This window comes from Gouania willdenowi, chromosome 17, assembly GCF_900634775.1.
Source record: "Gouania willdenowi chromosome 17, fGouWil2.1, whole genome shotgun sequence".
NCBI lineage: Eukaryota > Metazoa > Chordata > Actinopteri > Blenniiformes > Gobiesocidae > Gouania > Gouania willdenowi.
The window spans coordinates 34,929,920-34,952,123 of record NC_041060.1 but is presented as its reverse complement, the minus strand read 5'-3'; the positions used below and the strand labels follow the sequence as shown (position 1 = coordinate 34,952,123).

Sequence of the window (22,204 nt, the reverse complement as noted above, 5' to 3'; positions counted from 1 at the left end):
ACTACAGCCAAGGCTAGCCACCTAGCTTCATGCTAAATGGCCGCATCGGAGGATTCTAGGAAGGGCTGAGGATGACTGGTGTGCAGACAGAGGACTCAGCTGATATTACGGGATGAGCCGAGATCGTTTTTGGCGGAAATGGATGCGCAGATTGAGGCGAAGATTGGGACCGTACGCAAAGAGCTACGTGATGCTCTGATCGCGGCCCGGCAAGATACGAAGGAAGACACCGGAGCTCTCAGAGACAGGCTTACTACATGGTTAGAAACACTCACTAGCAGCCACGAAAAGTCGGTGAATACGCAGCAGGAGATGCAAAGGTCACATACTGATGTTAGTGACTGAGTTGCAATACTGGAAAAATCAAATGAAACAATGTCAAAAAAGGTCTGGGATAAATGCATGGATCTGGAAAATAGAAGTCGCATATCGAACATTAGGAACATGGGGATCGAAGAAGATGCTGAAACGGGAAACCCCACTCGCTTTGTGACAAATCTTTTGATGCAGATACTGGGGAGAAGAAATGTTCCCTTCAGAAGTGAGTAAACTCTGGGCGTCATTCAAGCAAGTTAAAGCCAAGCTGCGTGCGGCAGGCGTACAGGCGTACAGGCGTACCGCATAGTCTATATTATCCTGCAAAGTTGACCATCACGGTGGAAGGAGCCAGAGCCAGTTTGCTTATCAACAAGATGCTGAGAAGTCTGTTGCTGGCATTGAGCTAGCTACAGATGAAGGAAACTGAAGCTTTGGATGCAGCTTGATCTACGTCAAAGATTATTGTGGGAGCAGAAACAACTGACTGAAGACGTTGCCAGATGATGTCCAGACTGGTATATATGTACAGTATATATATATATATTTACTATATATACTTATTACTTTTTATAGTTTTGGGTAATAGCTGGCCTTGGCAGTAGTTTTTATTTATTTATTAATTTTGTTTATTTGTTGTTGTTAAGCTCCCAGACACTCTGATCTGGAAAGTGAATTTCATTTTATTTAATGATTCAAAAAGTGGAGAGTCAAGAGTTTGTGCTGTGCTACTGTTCTGTGTTCTCTGTTCCTCTTGTTCTTCTTACTTCCCTCTAGTGCGCGCCACTAGACAGGGATGTCCGTTATCATCTTTGTTATTTGCCTTGGCAATCAAGCCATTGGCCATTACATTAAGAACTATTACAGGATACTTTAGGGGAACAACGGAGCATAAGGTTTCACTGTACGCTGACGATCTATTGTTGTACGTGTCCAAGACTAAAGAATCTCTCCCAGTTATTATGTCTGTTTTAAAAGATTTTGGACTTATATCAGGATATAAACTAACTTCTCTAAAAGTGTTCTCTTTCTGATCTGCTGTTCAGCCCAGCACTCTAATACCATATTTAGCTCCTATCCATTTACGATATCAGCTAATTTTAGGTATCCAGGGATTCACTTTACACAAGAATTTTCTGGTCTTTTTAAACTTAATTTCTCTACAATGTATGAATAAACAAAACAGAATTTGGACAAATGGAGTAACCTTGTCTTTTTTTTTTACTAAAGCCTTCTTTTTTTTTTTAAACTGGACAGTTCAATTTCCCAATTCCTTTGGAACAAAAAGACTCCAAGGATTAAAAAAGAACTACTACTACTCCAAAAATCAAAAGTCTTGTAGTCTCTCATACTATAAAAATTTGGCATCAAATTAGAAAACATTTTAAATGGCAAAGTATTTCAGTACTCATCCCTATTACACTTAATCATAAGTTTAATCCAGCGATTTTTGAAGTTGCTTTTTCTCAGTGGAAAATCAAAGGAATACATTTGATGCAGGATTTGTTTTTTGAAAATGTGTTTGCATCTTTTGATCAGCTGCGTCACAAATAACAAATTGTTTACTGCAGATTTTTAAAAATATTTACAAATCCATAGTTTTATCAAATCAATGTTCCCGTCTTTTCCTACTCAACCCCCAGCTCAGACATAAATACTATCATTTTAAAAGATCCGTTAACAAATTTATGTCCGTGCTATGTAGAAAACTGACATTACTAAGTTACTAAAAACCCTCTTAATCTATATTAATTTATTACATGATGTTATGAAGCACGTTCAATTGGAAAAAAAAATCAATGAATTAATTTGAATTAAAAGGGAATGTCTTTTAAAATGTATTTAATTAATTTATTTTTCATTATTTTCTTTTTTTATTTATTATTTTATTATTATTATTGCTTGTTTGTTGTTCAGTTAAAATGTTCAAAATCTTTAATAAAAATAATAAAAAAAAAAAAGAATTAAATGGAAAAAAAAAAAAAAATTCTAAAAAAAAATCTCGCAAGATTTGGTCACACCCCTAGTATTGTCTTGTTTTTGTTGTGTGTTCTGCAGTCGTTTTGTGTGTTTACATTATCATTTGCACGTGCGTGTGTGTGTGTGTGGTGGTCCTCACCCTCGTCCACTTCCAAGCGGGCGGTGCAGACGGCCTGCCCGGCCCGGTTAGCGGCAATACACGTGTACGTGCCAGTGTACTCGGCGCCAACGTCCATCAGAATCAGGCTGTGCTGACAGCCCGAGCTCGCCATTTTATAACCTTTAGTGTCAGCTTTGATCCACAGCACGTCGTCCTGGGACTCCTCCTTCAGCCACGACACCATGGGCGTGGGAGAGCCTAGAGGTCAAAGGTCGATAATATATGAAGGAGAATAACCTGTTTTGAAGAACATTGGATTTCTTTTTTTAAATGTGTAAAATTTTTAGCCTGATATTCTAGCATCACTCTTTACTGACACTAATTCAACTGTAGACATGGCCCTCCCTGGGGCTCTTGGGGGGGGATGGGCCTGGGTAGTTTCGGGGTATCTGGGTGCCTCTGCGCGGGTATGCTGTGCCTCTGGATATACTCGTGGTCCATAGGCTGTTTGGTGGGGCTTTCCTGCCCCTCCGTGCACATGTGGACGGGCCCTGGGGCGGGAGGCCTGCATGTTTCTCTGATGCTCTTTTTTATTACTTTCTGTCTCCCTGTCTTGTCCTTCCCCCCTCCTCCTCTTTCAGTCCTGCGCCTGCTCGCTTGGTGGGGGCTCCTATCGATCCAGGGTATTGGTGGGGAGGTGGGTGGTGCTGAGCCGGCTGGGTTAGCTTGGGGATGGGCCGGTCGGGGGGGTCTGGGCCTGGGGTGATTGGGTCCAAGGTGGGGATCTGGGTTAACTTGAGGGTGGGCCGGTCGGGGGGATCTGGGCCTGGGGTGGGGGTGGCTCTGGGGGTAGCTACTGCTCGGGGGTGACTCCTGCATCCTTGGTCGCTGGGTAGCAGCTGTGGCTGTTGCTGTGGGGTACCCTAGGCTCGTGTGGGAACTTTGGCTTTGCTCCCTGGGGCACACCTTGACTGGGAATGTTGCTCACTTGAACGGATCTCGTGGGCCGGTGTGTGGCACATGCAGACCTATGCCATTTGGCCTGGCCGCTCCCCGTTAGGCAGCGCCGGTCTGCTGGCTGGGCGCACCACCCCCTGTGGGCGCCGTGCTGGGCCTGTAATGTCTCAGGGGTGGGTCTTTGGGTTTGGCCTTTCGGGGAACTCTCTTCTGCCATCTGCTCAGGGACTGGTCGTGGTTCAATGTGGCACCGTGCTGCCTTGGGCAGGGTTGGCCTGCTGTCCTCTGTGTCCTCTGCTGTGCTGGTGTCAGGGGGGCGTCTCGTGTTGAAGTGTTGGTGATTGGCGGTGGCCTATGTGGGGGGGTAAGGGGAGGGGGGCTATGCTGGCGGATTGGTGTGGGGTAGCGAAACCTGGTTGGGGTGCTTGGGTACAGCTGCTTTTGGATCTATGGCTGGTGTGTTGGCCCGGGGCGGCCTAGGATCTCTGGGCGTCTAGGGGGGCTGCTCTGTCATGAGGGGGTGGCCTGCGGGTCCTTAGCTCCCATTGTTGCTGCCAGCCTGGCTGCAATATCGGGCCTGGGTGGCACCTGGGTTTGCAGAAGCAGTTCTTGCACAAACATTGGTCATGAATGCACTGGCCTTAGGCTGTGGGATAAACTTGTACTGGGCTTATCCTTAGACACGTTGATCCCAAATACCAGTTTTAGGTATAACCACTCAATTCTTCCCTCTGTTCACGTCTACCACCATTATACCTAAGCTGGGTGCTGCGTCACCCACTGATTACACAACACAATATGCACAACTACAACATCACATCTCACTCTCACTTAAAAACTATCAACTCTTCCCCATCCCTTTCATTTCCTACCCTGACTCCTTCTTCCCTGTTCCCTTTCCCCTCTCCCAGGTGTAACACTGCCCTCTCTTTAAATATCCTCCCTTTAATAAAGTATTTCTTACCCTTCGTTAGGGAGGGCTGGTGATGGTCACAATTATGCTTTTAAATAATTTTATTTATTTAATTGCAATAATAAAACATGCATTGCACTACTCGTAGTGTTGACCTTCGACAGCATGTGCAGACAAGTTAAAAAAAAAATGTATATACATATATATATATATATATATATATACACAGTATGAAGGAGGATGAAACCAGGGACAAACCTTCCACTTTGACGGAGAGGGTGATGCTCGCTCCATGTTTCACCTTCCTGTTGCTGAACCTCTCCAGGAAACGAGGTGGGGAGAGCGGACCCTTCAGGTCTACGAGACAACGTCAAGCACATCATCATCGCATCATTGGATGGACACATGTTTTGTTTTTTTTTTTAAATCATATTTGCATTCACTAGCAACAAACAGACAAAAGGACTCCAACGCAAAACAACAACATAAATACACAAAATAACTCCAAAAACAAATACAATAAAATAAAAAAACTAAATGACAAAACAACAACAAAAATGAACAAAAGGACAACAAAAACACATTCAATGAGAGAAAGATTTAGAAAGAGAACCAACACAAGCTAATGCTAGTAAATGCTAGGCAAATGCTAGCTACTGCCAAAACTAGGCTAATGCTAATGTTAGATTAATGCTAGGCTAATGCTAATGTTAGGCTAATGCTAATTCATTTTTATGGTAATGATAATACTAATCCAATGTGAATAGACATCTCTGTGATTTGGACAGAAATGGGCAGGATATGAATCTGTGCACCCTTCATTCTTTGAGTTTTCTGGTCCTAATCATGTTTTCATTCAGTCTGTGGATGTTTCAGGAAAAAACTGCTCACGTTTATGTTCGTGGTGATACGTTCCAAGTAGTATCCAGTATCCAAATTATTAATAACGTTTCAATTCACTAGTAATGTGACTTATGCGTTGCTTCTTTTTATGTCTGGACCAGGAACAAAAGTCCGCCCAGTCACCAGATTATCTGGATACTATTTGGACTGTAACACTGTCCAGTAAAGTTGGCATATATTCACAAATTTGGACTTTCAGCTTCAATAACTCTTTAACGAAACGTCATCGACACACAAATGACACATCTGTCATCAGTGTGAGGTGGACAACATGATACAAGATGATTTTATCATCTGTGTGTTCCTCTGTGTGGTGAGATTAAAACATGAAGCTCTCGTCCTAGTTTCCTCGTAAATATCCAAATATCACACAAACAGAACCAGATCAAATTTTAAAACAGAAAAACACTACTCGTTTGTTTTTCTGTTTTCCTGTTTCTAGTTTTAAATTAATAAAACAAAAAAAAAAAAAACAATCAATTTTTTTACATTTTTTAGTTTGGTTCATGCAGCGCATTAACATCGTATCCCAGAGATGTCGGTAAATTTCAGCAAAATATCCTGTGCGAATGCGCCACATGGTCATTTATTTATTACGTGTGGTCTCTAGGTAAAACTAATCCCGTGCGAATAGTGCTTTATTCTGTAAAGCGACTTTGAGTGTCCAAAAAAGCGCTATACAAATTGATGCATTATTATTATTATTATTAATAATGCTAAACTAATGTTAATGTGAGGCTAAGGCTAGTTAATGCTAATGCTAGCTAATGTTAATGTTAGGCTAATGCTAGGCTAATGCAGTGTTATAATACGGGCCCTCACCTAAATCTTTAAAAATGTGATAGTGCTAACGTTAGCCTAGCATTGAGCACCATGATGAATACTAACTAGCGAACAGTTGACTGAGAGGAGGTTTAATACGTTAAATAATGCAGACAGGACCTGTTTTATCTGCAGTCATCTTCTCCCCTGGACCTGTGGCAGAAAGCAACAGTTACTGTGACTGAAAACATCGGCTACTTCTGTGTCCGTGTCACTCGTACTCAGCACAGAGAGGCGTGCCGAGGAGTACGCAGAGCCGGCTGCGTTGCTGATGTACACGGAGTACTCCCCCGCGTCGGCCCGCTTCACGTCCACGATGTCCATGCTGTGCACGTCTCTCTCCGTGGACAGCTTGATCCTCTGTGATGCTCGCAGAGGGTGGCCATCTTTGAACCAGTAAACTCTGGGTGTGGGAAAACCTGCAGGACAAACTCACTCACAATCATCACTTCTACACTGCTGTGCATACAAAACGCACAACTTCTATCACAAAACATGTGATTGTTTGTGATCTGAATTTGTGTGTCATGAGTAGTTTCTGTTTGTTTTTTACTGTATGTCGTTTTGTGTGATTTTGTTTTCACTTTGTGTTTTTGGAGTATTTCTGTGTTTATATTGTCGGTTTTTGTGTTTTTGTTGTTCTCTTTAAATTTTGTGTGTGCTTGTTGTTTTGTGTTTTTCTATCATTGTGTGTGTATGTTTTGTGGTTTTTTAGTTAATTTGTATACTTTTTTTTTTGTCTATTTTTGTTGTCATTCTGATTTGTTGTTTTGTGTTTTTGGATAAATTTTTTTAGATTAAATTTTTTTAATTTTGTGTGTTTTTGGAGTCTTTTTTATGAGGTTTTGTAAGTCAATTTGTAATTTTGATCTCGCATTTTGGTTATTTTGTGTATTTATGTTGTTGCTGTTTTGAATAATTTACTCTCATGTTGTGTTTTTTGAGTCGTTTATGTGTGTTTTTGTTTTCAATTTACATATTTTTCTCTTATTTTGGGTGTGTTTGTTGTTTAGTGTTTTTGGATTCATTTTGTAATTATTTTCAATTTTCTCTTATTTTGTGTGTGTTTTGCGGTTTTGTCAAGTTGTGTACTTTTGTTGTTTTGTATATTTTGTGTTTTTTCAGTTTTTATGCTGTCATTTGCATATTTATTTCTCAATATGGGTGTTGTTTTATGTTTTTGAATTACATTTTGCATTTTGTGTGTTTTTGGAGTGTTTTTGTGTGTTTCTATTGTCATTTTTGCATGTTTTTGTTGTCATTTATAATTTTTCACTCTAATTTTGTGTGCGTGCTTGTTGTTTGGGTTTTTGAATTAATTTCATTATTATAATTTTTTTGTCATTTTGTGGTATTTAAGAGTCAATTTGTATACTTTTGTTGTTTTGTCTCTTTTGCTCTCTTTTTATGTTTTTTTGAGGTTTATTGTTTATTTTTGTTGACATTTTGCATTTTTTTCTCATTTTGGGTGCAATTTGTTGTTTTTTTTGTTTTGGAGTCCTTCTTCTAGTTTTGTTGTCATAGTGGGAACGGTTACATGATGTTTTTTTTCTTCTTTGAATTAGTTAATCCAAATTAAATCATTCAGAATTAAAGTGTTGAGCTTTCCAACCCCCAGACCTAAAGTGAATTTATCTAAAGCCAAATAAACCAGTTTTCCATGTAAATCTCAATTCGGGAATTATCATTTCCATGTAAACACAAAGCAGAACACTAATTCAGAATTATTTAATTCAGAATAAATAATTCCGAATTAAAAAACATCATGTAACCGTGTCCATTGATAAAAGATCTTGGTTGGTGCAGATCTGACAGCTGCATTTAGAAAAGAAGATTATTAATTATAAATACAATTCTTTAGGAAAGATATAGATTTATATCTAATAGACTGATCTACAGTCAGATGATGACGCCTGTGTGTCGATCCGTGTGTGCGGACGGCTGAAGTCATTAATTCATTCACTAATGCACTAATTCACTGTCATCATGGATTTATATTTATAATATTTGTTTAAGATCATAAACTGTTCCTCCATTCATTGAAAAGACACTCAGTCTGCCAGTTCTCTCCATTGATTGGTCAGACGCTGCAATCTCCACCCCTTAGCAACGCTATAATCACTTGGCTTAAATTAGCATGTTATGATCATAGGTGATCAACGTTTGTAGTACAGCTCCTGTCTGACAGGGAGTGTTTGGTTAGTTGAAGCAGCTAACAGAGATTAATCTAATCTAGATTCATAACTTGCAGTAACTTTGTGTATTTCTTAAGCCATATTTTGCTGTTGTTTTGTGCGTATTTTTTGTGTTAATGGATGCAGTGTGGTAATAAATAATAAACACACCTTTGACTGTGAGCTGCATTTTAGCGACAGGCGTCCCCGGGCTGACGTGGAGGTCGTGAAGCTCGTCCAACACCTGAGGCAGCTGGTCGTCCTCAGCCACGGACTCAAAGGCCTCCGTTTCCCTGCTGTACGTTCACATTAAACAGGTGATGATGTGTGTGAAAAAGGGATGTACGGAAGATTAGGGCCATTTTTAATGGACAAAATCATTTTGGGCAAATCAAGAATAAAGTTGAAATGTCGAGAATAAAGTCTAAACTAGAAAAATACTTGGAGAGCGCAGACCTCCGCCAAGCATCTTAAGATCAGCCAACACGCTCCAGTCACGGTAACATGTAAACTCAGGATTACCATGACTAACTGTCAACATTGAGCTGTGCTACATGACTACCAGTCAAGATTGAGCTGTGTTACTATGACTACCTGTCAACATTGAGCTGTGTTACATGATTACCAGTCAAGATTGAGCTGTGTTACTATGACTACCTGTCAACATTGAGCTGTGTTACATGATTACCAGTCAACATTGAGCTGTGTTACCATGACTACCTGTCAACATTGAGCTGTGTTACATGATTACCAGTCAAGATTGAGCTGTGTTACCATGACTACCTGTCAATATTGAACTGTGTTACATGATTACCAGTCAAGATTGAGCTGTGTTACCATGACTACCTGTCAACATTGAGCTGTGTTACATGATTACCAGTCAACATTGAGCTGTGTTACCATGACTACCCGTCAACATTGAGCTGTGTTACATGATTACCAGTCAAGATTGAGCTGTGTTACCATGACTACCTGTCAACATTGAACTGTGTTACATGATTACCAGTCAACATTGAGCTGTTACCGTGACTACCTGTTAACATTGAGCTGTGTTACATGACTACCTGTCAACATTGAGCTGTGTTACATGATTACCTGTCAACATTGAGCTGTGTTACCATGACTACCTGTCAACATTGAGCTGTGTTACATGATTACCTGTCAACATTGAGCTGTGTTACCATGACTACCTGTCAACATTGAGCTGTGTTACATGATTACCAGTCAACATTGAGCTGTGTTATCATGACAACCTGTTAACATTGAGCTGTGTTACATGACTACCCATCAACATTGAGCTGTGCTACCATGACTACCTGTCAGCATGAGCTGTGTTACATGACTACCCATCAACATTGAGCTGTGTTACATGACTACCTGTCAACATTGAGCTGTGTTACCATGACTACCTGTCAGCATGAGCTGTTGACTGTGAAATAACCTATGACATAATCAACAAGAAGTTCCACAATGTAGACGGGAAAATGAATGGGATATATATAGTAAATACAGTATATCTATACATTTTCTTTTAGTAGCCAGAACATCACCATCATCAAATTTCATCTAAATCCATTTATAACTTTTCAAGTTCTCTTGCTAACTGACAGACAGAATCACTGACTGATAAACAGAAGGTAAAACATAACCTTCCTCTCTCTCGGCAGAGGTAGTAACAATAAAGTCGAAAAGACGAGATCAAAGTAGAAATGTCGAAATTAAAGTTGAAATTCCCAGAATAAAGTTGAGATATAATGGTGAAATTAAAGTCTGAATTTTGAAAATGAAGTTGAAATGTTGTGATTAAAGTTGAAATTTTGAGAATGAAGTTTATTCTTTATTTTATTTATTTACAACTTTATTCTTGATATTTTGACTTTATTCTCAAAATTTCAACTTTTTTTCAAAATTTCAACTTCAATCTCAAAATTTTGATTTTATTCTCAATATTTTGACTTTATTACAGACATTTCGACTTTAATCTCAAAACTTCCACTTTTATCTCGACATTTCGACTCTAATCAAGACATTTCAACTTTTTTTTTCAACATTTCAACTTTAATCTCGACATTTCAACTTTGATCTCAAAATGTCAACTTTTTTTTCGACATTTCAACTTTAATCTCAACATTTTGACTTTATTTCAACATTTCAAATTTAATCTCGACATTTCAAATTTAATCTCGACATTTCAATTTTGATCTTGAAATTTCAACTTTTTTTTAACATTTTGACTTCCATCTCAAATTTCAATTTATTTTTGATATTACAACTTTAATCTCAATATTTCAACTTTGATTTCAAAATTTCAACTTTAATTCGACATTTCAACTTTGATCTCAAAATGTCAACTTTTTTTTCAACATTTCAACTTTAATCTTGCCAATTCGACTTTAATCTAAACATTTCAACTTTAATCTCAACATTTAGACTTTGATCTCAAAATTTCAACTTTTTTTTGACATTTCAACTTTTTTTTCAACATTTCGACTTCAATCTCTACATTTTGACTCTAATTTCAAAATTTCAACTTTTTTCGACATAACTTTTGTTCCACATTTCAACTTTTATCTCAACGTTTCAACTTTAATCTCAAAATTACTCCTTTTTTTGACAATTCAACTTTAATCTCAACATTTCGACTTTGATCTCGAAATTTCAACTTTTTTTTTCAACATTTTAACTTTAATCACAACATTTTAACATTGATCTCGAAATTTCAACTTTTTTTTTTCAACATTTTAATTTTAATCACGACATTTTAACTTTGATCTCGAAAATTCTACATTTCAACTTTAATCTCGAAATTTTAACTTTTTTTAAACATTTAAACTTTAATCTCAACATTTCGACTTCAATCTCAAAATTTCAACTTTTTTTTTCGACATCTCAACTTTATTATCAACATTTCAACTTTTTTTGATATTTCAACTTTAATCTCGACATTTCAACTTTAATCTTGACATTTCAACTTTAATCTTGACATTTCGACTTTGATCTCAAAATTTCAACTTTTTTTTCGACATTTTAACTTTAATCTCAACATTTCATCTTTAGTCTAAAATTTCAATTTTAATCTTAAAATTGAAACTTTAATCTTAACATTTTTACTTTATTCTTAATTTGCCCAAAATGATATTAAAATAAAGGAGAAATGGAATCATTACACTGAGCTCACCTGGAGGCGTAGCCCTTGGCGCTGACGTAGGAAGACGTCTCAGTGGCGTCTGCAGCCGTGTCGTAATCAGAGCTGCAAGACACTGAAGGGAAAGACTCACAAAGACTGGCCTCAAAGAAAGAAAAGTGTGACAAAGGTCTCTTACTGTCCACCCGGAGCTCCGCCTTGGTGGCTGCGATGCCGCTGCTGTTCTCCGCCGTACAGCGGTATACGCCCATGTCCGTGGGCAGCACGGCGGTGATAATGAGTTGGTGGCAGCCCTCCTGGTCCTCGTTAATCATGTAGTGGTCGTTTTCCTCCAGCAGTTTTCCATCTTTGTACCAGCGCACTGTGGGAGGCGGCTTCCCAATCACCACGCAATCAAAACTGACCGGATACCCGTCGGGAACGTCCTGGCTGTGCAGCTCTGTAAGGAAGACCGGGGCGGCTGTGCACAAGATCCACACATTCTATTGGTACTTTGAAAACGTAGAGCTACTATATGTTATACTTTCACTCTCATAATAACAACTTAGTCAACATTTAATCATCTGGAATATTTCAGTTATAGACTAGTGTTAGTCAGCTAAAGGCTATCAAAATGCTCTTTTTTTCTAGAAAGATTTAAAGGGATCCTCCACTGTTTTTACAAAAATCCTAAAACCTTTGAAATGTCCTTATTAGTAGATCTATGTCTAACAAAACACATTATTTTGTGCCATATTCATATAATTGCCTTTTAAAAATAGGACTACTTTACAGTTCTAGAGCCTGTGTTCCTCCATCTTGAAATCATGTGATTGATGATGTCACACGGCCCCACTGCCTGTAAACATCCCATTGTTTTCTATTGAAGTAAAACATTCAGCCTGATTTATAGATCAATTTGTAGCTTTTTAGATAATTTTGTATATTTTTAGACCTTTTAGTAGCTTTTTTGATCATTTAGTAGCTTTCTAGATAATTTAGTATTAGATCGTTTGGCAGCTTTTTACATCATTTAGTAGCTTTTCCAGTCCAAATGACAACTTGTGCTGCTTTTGGTTGCTCTAAGAAAACCAGGAAAAGTTAAAAATGTCAATGTAAACCTCTTTTTTTTTACGGAAAGAGAATAAAAAAACAGTTGTGACCGCATGGGGTGGCAGTTCAAACTCTGTAGTTTGGTAGTAGACAATGAAGCAGAGGAAGAGCTCTCCTAAGGAACCTTTACTATCCCTTAAACAGTACGCTGACATGCTCTGGTGGCTGAAGTTAGGGAGTAATCATAGACAGTCAAAGGACTCACACACAAAAGGACTTCTAATCTCAGAGTTTGTGGGTCTTCAACAATTTGTGATTACTCTTTAACTTCAGCCACCAGAGCGTGTCAGCGCACTGTCTAAGGGAGAGAAAAGGTCACTTAGGGGAGCTCTTCTTCTATTCAGTTATCTTAAAACACATTTGGCCAAATTATGGCAAGTCAGCATCGACTAACGTGGATGTGAGGCAAAAGAGGCCCTCATATACGGTACCATACGTATCTGACATCTGGCATTGTGATTGCTTGGTTGTGGCCAAGTTCTGGCAAACAGAAGCGAAGCGTACAAGTGCCATCATTCCATGCGGTATGTTGGCCAGAATTGCCTGCTGAACGATGTCAGGTGTGTGCCGGGTATGTACCAGAAGAATTTCGCAAGTGTGCATCTTACCTTGAGCACCTGTCAAGAAAGCAGGAGCTGGTCTCTCCTGTGTGGGTGTCTGGGAACCGTCCTCGCTGTAGCCCATCTTTCTGATTCGCAATTCCACTTTCAGTGGTCCGGCCGGCAGGATGGTGGTCTCAACAGGTACTCCGTGGACCGTGAACATCTCCTGGAAGCGCTGCGAGGCCACTTCAGCTTCCACTCGCGAGTCAAAGCGGATGTAAATGTAGACATCGTCCTCGCGGTAGGACTGTGGATCAGGAGCTTGCTGGTTCCCCTCATCAGCGCTGAGGAACGGTTCTTCCTCCACATCGGGAGGAAGGCGTGTTCGCAGCAGGCGACGTAGGCGACGACTCGCCTGTCGCAGTGATTCATCCATCTCGCTGCCAGAAGAGCTGTCCGGCTCGCTGTCTGCGCTGTAGCCCACGGTCAGAGGGCGTCGACCCGACGACTCTCGGACCGTCCCCACCGTCACCTTCCCGCTGTGGGACGACACTCCAAACTTGTTGGTGACCTCACACGTGTAGACGCCCGTGTCCTTTGTGCTCACTGCGGTGATGACCAGGGAACACGTGCCGTCGTTGTAGATGTCAATGTGGTGGTGCTTCCCGTCCGTCAGCGGCTCGCCGTCCTTTAACCAACGAACCTTATCAGGCTTTCCCTCAGCCACACACTCAATGTGGATGGTGCTGTTGGGTTCCTTTGTTTGGTCTTTGAAGACTTCTTTGAAGACAGGCCGCATGTCCCTGCGGGCCTTGTAGCCTTTGAAGGCAGCTTGGATCTTGATGGCAGCCTCGCGGAGCTCTGGTTCATCTTCTTTGGTAATTTCTACGACACTCGCCTCCTCAGAGCAGATCTGCTGCTGCACCGCTTTACCCTCAGATGGTTGAACAGTTTTCTGCTCTGCCATCTGGAAATGGGCGAAGAACCTTTCTGTGGACATTGTTTCTGCCACGTCAGTCTCCGTCACAGCTGATTGGCTGCTCTTTTTCAGGTAGGACACCAGCGAGGAGCTCTTGGAGACGGTCTCGTCTCTAGAGCTAATGATCACTTTGGATTCTTCTTTCTTCGGCTTCACCTCCACCACTTTGGTCTCCTCTTTCTTGGGTTTTACCTCTGATGCTTTGGTCTCCTCTTTTTTCTGCTTGACCTCTACCACTTTAGGTTCTTCTTTTTTCTGCTTGATCTCTACCACCTTGGGTTCTTCTTTTTGCTGCTTCACCTCTACCACTTTGGTCTCCTCTTTTTTCTGCTTGACCTCTACCACTTTGGGTTCTTTTTTCTGCTTGATCTCTACCACCTTGGGTTCTTCTTTTTGCTGCTTCACCTCTACCACTTTGGTCTCCTCTTTTTTCTGCTTGATCTCTACCACTTTGGGTTCTTCTTTTAGCTGCTTCACCTCTACCACTTTGGTCTCCTCTTTCTTCAGTTTCACCTCTACCACTTTGGTCTCCTCTTTTTTCTGCTTGACCTCTACCACTATGGGTTCTTCTTTTTGCTGCTTCACCTCTACTACTTTGGTCTCCTCTTTAGCTGCAGCCGTGGGCTTTTTCTGCTCATCTTCAGGCTGTTCAGTGATGGAGTCCAGCGTGGGCTCACGACTCATGCGCCGCTTCTTGGCAGAATCCTCCCACAGCTCATGGAGGTCGCCTTCTTCAGCGGCTTCAGGAGGCAAACTGGGCTGACCCAGTGTTTGAGACGTTTCCTCAGCCTGGTTGGCATCTGTGCAAAAAAAGAGGGAGAAGGTTCTCACTCACATAATATCAGCTGTCATTAGACACAGTCCAGCTAAAAAATCTGGAAAAAACACTTGGTACATAATAGGCTGGTCATCCATGTAGGCCAGACACAAAAAGAAATTCACAAAATACTGCAAAAATATACAAAACAAAAACACACAAACATGATTCCAAAGAAACACAAAAAACTCCTTAACATACAAAATGATAGAACACTATGCAAATGTATTCCAAAAACCCACAAAATTACAAAAAGTATATAAAATGACAAAAATTGACAAAAATGACTATAAAAATACACAAAATGACTCCAAAAACACAAAATACTGGTAAAATACACTAAACGAGAATAGAAATGCACAACATGACTCCAAAAACAGACAAAATGGCAATAAAAATACAAAATATAGTCCAAAAAACACAAAATGACAGAAAAATGGCAGTGTGCACGCTGCGGTTTTGTCAGGTGTTGCTCCAGTTAGATTCACTGGGTGCTTAAATTGATCACTCCTGGCCGATGCACTCACTAGCCTGAGTCAAGATCCTTCATTGAAGTTACTGCAGCTCAGTGGTGTTTGGTTTTCTCGCTCACACTTCCTTATCAGCGGTGTGATTTAATAACTGATTAATAATTAATAATAATTATGAAGAAAACTAAATCTTAACACAATTATCAATATAATAATTATTGATACAAATCAGTAATTATTACCTCCGCCAAGAGCAAAGAGCGGTATGGTTATGTTTTACCCTCCGTTTATCTGTCAATCCGTCATTCTGTTTGTCTGTCTGTCTCAGTCAGTCATGCGTTATGAACGAATTTGGATGAAATTTTCAGGAAAATTGATGAATTGGACAAGGAACAGGCGATTACATTTTGGTGATGTTCTGGCTACCAAAAGAAAATATATATATATATATATATATATATATATACAGTATATATAAATATATATCCCATTCATTTTCTTATCCACACTGTGGAACTTGTGATGATGTCATAGGTTCTCTCAGAGTCAAGCAGCTCAACGTTGACAGGTAGTCATGGTAACACAGCTCAATGTTGACAGGTAGTCATGGTATTCCTGAGTTTACCATGCTACCGTGACCAGAGCGTGTTGGCTGAGCTTCAGCTGCTAGGCGGAGGTCTGCGCCCTCCGAGTGCTTTTGTAGTTCATAATAATATTATTAATTATAATAATTAATAATATTTATTACTTATGTGGGAGAAGAATGGACTGCCATTTGTGTGTCTCCTGCATGGCCCCCCCTTCAGGCAGCCGCTGGCAGTGCTAAGAGTGATGGCGCGGTGTCCAGTGATCCTCCTCGGAAGGCAAGGAAAGTTGATGCTTTGGCGAACAAGGTGGACGCTCTCACCACCGAGTTTGCGAAAGATTAAGGCCATCTTGCTCGGATAACAGACAGAACCCAGGGCTTCAGACTACATGGCTAACCCTGTCGCAAATCCATCCCACCTTCAGGAGGAGGATGCGCTGTCCACGGCAGCATCCTGTACTCTGTTTGGTGACGCTGGTGGCTCGGTGTCCAGGTGTGGCACTGTGCAGCCGGCAATGAGCATGGCCTTGGCATGCATGGGGTAGGATGAAGGCCCGGTCCCCAACCGAAAGGCAAATGCTTTTGTCACACCTGGGGCCTCATTTATAAATGCTGCGTATGTAAAAATTAAAGCGTACACCACTTATAATCAATGTTTGGGACTTATAAACAAAAAAAAACGGCGAGATAATGCGCGCACCTCCACGGCAGCTTTGACTGCACAAAATCATGAGAAACGGGAAACTGCACTGCTGGAGGACGAGGCAAAAGGGAGACTCTGGAAGGAGAGTATCTTCAGAGACCAGCGAGAGCTATAGGCAGAACCCCCCCGTGAAGACGCCGGTGTGAGGACGAGGCTGCGGTGGAAGGGAGGACGAGGTACTGTGGGAAGGCGGACAAGGCTGCTGTGCCCCTGGCCTCACTCACCCCAGCACCACCAACTTTAAACATCCTGGGAGTCGGACTGATGAAAATAATGGTTTTACTTGAAATTAAATCTTGTGAATTACGTATAGTTCCAAAGGTGTTTGACTACCTGTTCATCTTTATTATTTCAAACAAGGAAAAACTATTTAATCCCATGCTTCTGACACATATAGTGCATCTGTATCCGCCTCAGCCTTCGTTACAACACAGAGGGTTCCCCAGTGATCATCCAGCCTTTTGTCTGTCAGGCTGAGATCTGGTGCGCTCTTTTGAAAAGATGGTCTTCCTATGGAGAGTGATCCACATTTTCTCCTCCGCTTTTATGCCTGATTTCTTTTTCACTTCAGTCATAGTTTGACGCTCTGTGGTGACACAAGGCGATCTGCATTTCTGTCATTTGTAATGCGCAGTGTCACCAAACTACGCTCTCCTGCGTGTATCCACCTCAACAATTAATACCTCCACCTCACATTGAGTGAAATTGGTTTTATTTGCTCGTTTTCTTCCTCTGTTAACCGTGAAATTTGTATTAGTGAATATTTATTAAGAGCGTTCACCTGACCTTTTACAGGCACCGTATGGTTGAAGCAAGAAAGAGAACAACTTTCGAGTTGATTGTGATTTAAAACGGAAATAGGTGTGGGACGAGCGTGCGCCCTATCCGAGCCATGTCGCAGAACACTACCTTTGGCCAAGCGGGATGCAGGCCTTGGAGCGTAGTGTGTTGGCCAAGCGAGGCAGCAGTTTGCCAGTATACGCAAGGCACCCCCTGCCCCTTCTGTGCAGGGACATTTGGCAGGATTGGGTGCAGATCACCCACACCCATGGCTGACTGCTCCCCTGTCTCGGCAACACTGTGCAGCCACACGTTCATCTGCTCAGATACCTAGGGGTTCTGGACAAAGTCGCCTGAATCTCAGGGGCCGGTCGTCAGACTCTTTTCCCAGGAACAACTCCACCTGCTGGGAAGAGCAGACCGCAGACCCTTGGGTAGTGTCCCGGTCCCCTACCTTCAGCGAGACCAAACACACTGGCTTCTCACATGGGCTTACCCCAACTTCCTGTGCCTCCGGGCAATGCATGTTCCTGGTCTCGAGAACACTACCGCGGATCTCCTCCCCCGTCAGAAGCCTCCATTCGGGGAGTGGAGACTTCACCCAGAGGTGGTGGCTGTGATATGGGTCACATTCTGCAGAGCAGCAGTGGACCTCTTTGCCTCAGAGGCTACGACCCACTGCCCTCTCTGGTTCTCACTGAGAGAAAAGGCCAGCCCCCTCGGGCAGGATGCCCTGGGGCAAACCTGGCAGGATGGCCTACTTTATGCATTTCTTCCACTCCCCCTCATATCAGCAACGCTTCACAGGGTCCAGCAGGGTGGTCACCGCCTGCTTCTGGTTGCCCCATTCTGGCCGGGAAGACCATGGTTCCCGCTGTTGCTCAAACTCCTGCAGGGAACACCATGGCGTCTTCCAGAGAGGAAAGACCTCCCGGCTCAGGTCAACGGACGCATATGGCACCTGAGTCCGGGTCGTCTGAAGCTGTTCTTGTGGCCCCTACAGTTGTGGACCCACTTTTGGCATCCTGCAATCAGGCAGTAGCAGACACAATCTTAAACTGTCGGGCACTGTCCACCAGGTCGCTTTACGGTAACAGGTGGAAGCTATTTGTGGAGTGGTGTGACTCTCACAACAAGGTGCCGGAAACATGTTCAGTGGTGGCAATACTGCGTTTCCTGCAGTCCATTTTTGACAAAAACAGGACTACTTCCACCCACAGAGTGTATTTGGCTGCTATCTCAGCCAGTCATGCAAAGGTGGATGGCCAGTCAGTGAGATCGTATTATCTGGTCAAGCAGTTTCTGAAAGGGACTCAGAGGCTCACACCGTGCCGGGCCCATGAGCCATGAGCCATCACGGGACTTGCAAATTGTCCTTCAGTCCCTTTGCCAGCTGCTCTTTGAGCCGCTGGGACACACTGATTTAAAGTGGCTGTCTCTCAAGACAGCCTTTCTTCTTGCTGTGACAATGGCAAAACATGTGGGGGATCTGCATGCGCTGTCAGTGAGCCAGGCATGTCTGTGCTGGAAGGCTGATGGCTCTGGGGTGAGTCTCAGGCCAAATCCTTCATTTTTGCCCAAAGCGGTTGCCCCCTCATCATGTGAACCAGCCTATCGAGTTGGCTGTGCCCATGTGGGCGCTTAGGGCTTACATGGAGGCGACAGCTAGCCTGAGAACAACAAATAGAATTTTCATTCCGCCATGGAGGCTGTAGAAGGGGGATTGCTCTTTCTAAACAGAGACTCCCTCACTGGCTTGTGGAGGTCATTCAGTATGCCTATAGTGCACTGAGCATCCCGGTGGCTCAGAGCATAAAGTGCCATTCTACTAGAGGCCTGGCTGCATCATGGGTCACCTTGAGGGACATTCTCCTGCAGGACATCTGTGCTGCAGCTACCCGGTCCTCATCATGCACCTTAGGACGTTTCTACAGGGTAAACGTTGCTGGTGTCCAGCCTGAGGCAATGGCCGTGCTGTCCACAGCTTCAGGCCTTGAGTAGGTGAGGATTCTTTTGTGACCTTTCTGGTATAAGTCATCCAGTGCTTTAAGCACCGCCTCTGGCGGTCAGTAAGGATGAAATAGTACAAAAGTTACAGATGTAACTACGGTTCCATGAATCCTGGATGACCGCTAGAGCATCCTGTCACTGAAGATCCTCGTGCCCTCGCGAGAAGATTTTGGCAGGAACAGATCACCTGATGACACCGGTAGATATAGACTCTCTGGGTCATCCAGAGGTCACAGGTGACTAAGTTGATATAATTACTTGACCTGTGCATGCGTGAGATGGAACATCCAGTGCTTTGAGCACCACCTCTGGTGGTCATCCAGGATTCATAGAACCGTAGTTACATATGTAACTCACAATCTCCAGAGAGTGAATAATGGCATTAGTAAAAAAGCAGAGCTGGAACAGTGGTTATAAAGTAAGGGTGTTCTAAGGGTACGGTTGACTCCCAATTTAAAATATTAAAATTAATTTACTAAAACCATAATGAATCTGTTATTAAGTCAGTGATTCTCAACATGTGGCTCTTTATGTCTTCATTTTAATTATTATTCCCCCAGAAAACCTTAAAAGGGGGAAAGTTTTAAACTTTTCATTTTTTTCTTTGGTCTTTTTGCAACTTGCTTTGTCACATTTTTGCCCCTTTTCCAAAACATTTCACACTTTTTAGTTTTTTCTGATTTTAGCTCCTCTTGTCTATACTATAAATATCCCCTTTTCCTTGTTCTTTTTAACACTTATCTAATTTTAGTTGATTCTTTAACCATTTTTTGCCACTTTTCAACAAAATAAGCTACCTTTGGCTCAATAAACTTGTTTCCTTTTTTCCCTAGATTTTGGCTCTTTGTGTCCCACATTTTGGCCCTTTTTCAAATGTCTGGCTGAGATTGGCAACAATGAATCCCTGTGTAAAAAGTGAGGGGGTGATTTTTTTTGTTTTTATGAAAGTGCGGGTGTTGCATCCTCCACGGGTGAGACACACCTGTAAAAGATGATGGTGATTGTAATGAGGAAACAAACATCTACTCACCAAGCTGCACCGTCTGAGGAAGCTCCACCGGTTCTCCGGCCCCAGCTTTGTTGATGGCGCCCACCCTGAACCTGTAGCTGCTTCCTGCGATGAGATGATCCACCACCAGCTCCGTGTTACACACGGGCTCAGAGTGACAGGGTATCCACAGGGCGCTGTCCACCTCACGCATCTCCACCCTGTATCCCAGGATGGGGCTGCCTCCGTCATGGAGAGGAGTGAACCACGACAGGGTGACGGACTGCTGGCTCTTACTGAGGAGCTCAGGGTCTTCCGGAGGGTCGGGCACGGCTGTGACCACAGAGGTAACCGTCAGGTAAAAGGCAACATGCAAGAAACGCAGTGTAACGCACACACGCACAATGAAAACTACATAAATACACAGAAATAACAAAAATATACAAAAGGACAACAAACATGCGGAATGAGTCAAATCCCACAGAATATATACAAAATGACAACAAAAATACATAAAAACACAGAAAACAACAAAGTACACAAAAAAGAGAGCGAAGTATACAAAGTTACTGAAAAAACAAAGGAAACAACAACCAAAGTACACAAAATGAGAGAAAAATACACAAAAATACAACAAAAATACACAAAATCAGAGGAAGTTAATAAAATGTCAACAAAAAACCCCAAAATTATTTAAAAACTCACAAAACAACTGTTAAACACAACCCTTAAAGTACACAAAATGAGAGAAAACAAAAAAAAATACATAAAATGACAACAAAAATGCACAAAACAACTCCAAAAGCACACAAAATGACAACATAAAAGGCTTAAATTAGTCCAAAAACACAGAATGACAGAAAAATACATAAAATGTAGAACACAACTGCAAAAACACTAAATAATGGTAAATTACAATAAGTGACAACACAAAACACACAAAGCCTTTGATGTTTCCTGTGTTAACGTTCTGATTGGTCATTAATGTGAACCCTTACAGATGATGATGAGCTTGGCCAATGACAGCGCATCTCTGGCAGCGAACGTGACCTCCTGCTGGGGCATCAGAGGCGTTTGTTTGAGGACCAGTCGATACGAGTGTCCCTCGGCCCTCATGGCCCACAGCTCGCTGGGCTTTAGCTCCACCCCGTTAGCATACCACGTCACCTCAGACTCAGGCACCGCCTCCGTCAGCTCCACGCAGAACTCCGCCTTCTCACCAACCGCAACCACGCGGTCCTCCAGAGCCTTCAGAACCTCCAGCTGCCAGCCTGAGTCCAAGCACACACTCACACTTACTGCCTTTGATTTATGGTGCACTGTCAACATGAAAGCATTAGGGCAGTGATCAAACACTTTTATCACATGATCTGAGAATCACATGATTAACAAAGGGTTTGTGTAATGTTTTTGCTTTTTAGCATTACATATTGTCATTTTGTGTATTTTTGTTGCAGTTTTACATTATTTGTCACTTTGTATAATTTTGTTTCTGTTTTGTATAATTTATTGTCATTTTGTGTATTGTTTTTGCTTTTTTGCATAACATTGTCATCATTTTGTGTATTTCTGTTGTCGTTTGCATAAATTATTGTCATTTTGTATATTTTTGTAATTGTTTTGTGAAACTAATTGTTATTTAGTGTATTTATATTTCTGTTTCTTGTAGCATATTGTCATTTTGTGTATTTTTGTACCCATTCTGTGTAATGAATGTGTAACTAATTGTTATTTTGTGTATTTTTATTTCTGTTTCTCGTAGCATATTGTCATTTTGTGTATTACGTTCACAAACAAATCTGTAGCACATTTGGTTGATTTGTTGAGATATGTTGAACTTTAGAGGTTTGCTGTAGCTCCACCTTTAGGACGTTTTGGCCTGTTTTTACAGCTGAGGTGATTGTTTGCACATGAGAAGTAGGATTGTA

The 22,204-nt window shown here is 41.8% G+C and overlaps 1 protein-coding gene across 1 annotated transcript in view; it reads right to left on the bottom strand.

Moving 5' to 3' along the window:
• LOC114478823 (obscurin-like) overlaps positions 1-22,204 on the bottom strand; it is a gene marked incomplete at its 3' end in the record, with an annotated part of 63,086 nt that overhangs the window by 7,471 nt on the left and 33,411 nt on the right. Inside the window, exons 12-21 of the mRNA XM_028472103.1 lie at positions 21,275-21,547; positions 20,319-20,609; positions 13,010-14,722; positions 11,488-11,769; positions 11,343-11,424; positions 8,336-8,460; positions 6,212-6,409; positions 6,111-6,143; positions 4,524-4,622; positions 2,435-2,653 (exon numbers count right to left, since the gene is read on the bottom strand). Of these exons, the coding sequence (XP_028327904.1) occupies positions 2,435-2,653; positions 4,524-4,622; positions 6,111-6,143; positions 6,212-6,409; positions 8,336-8,460; positions 11,343-11,424; positions 11,488-11,769; positions 13,010-14,722; positions 20,319-20,609; positions 21,275-21,547 (3,315 nt within the window). The remainder of the gene's footprint in view (positions 1-2,434; positions 2,654-4,523; positions 4,623-6,110; positions 6,144-6,211; positions 6,410-8,335; positions 8,461-11,342; positions 11,425-11,487; positions 11,770-13,009; positions 14,723-20,318; positions 20,610-21,274; positions 21,548-22,204) is intronic.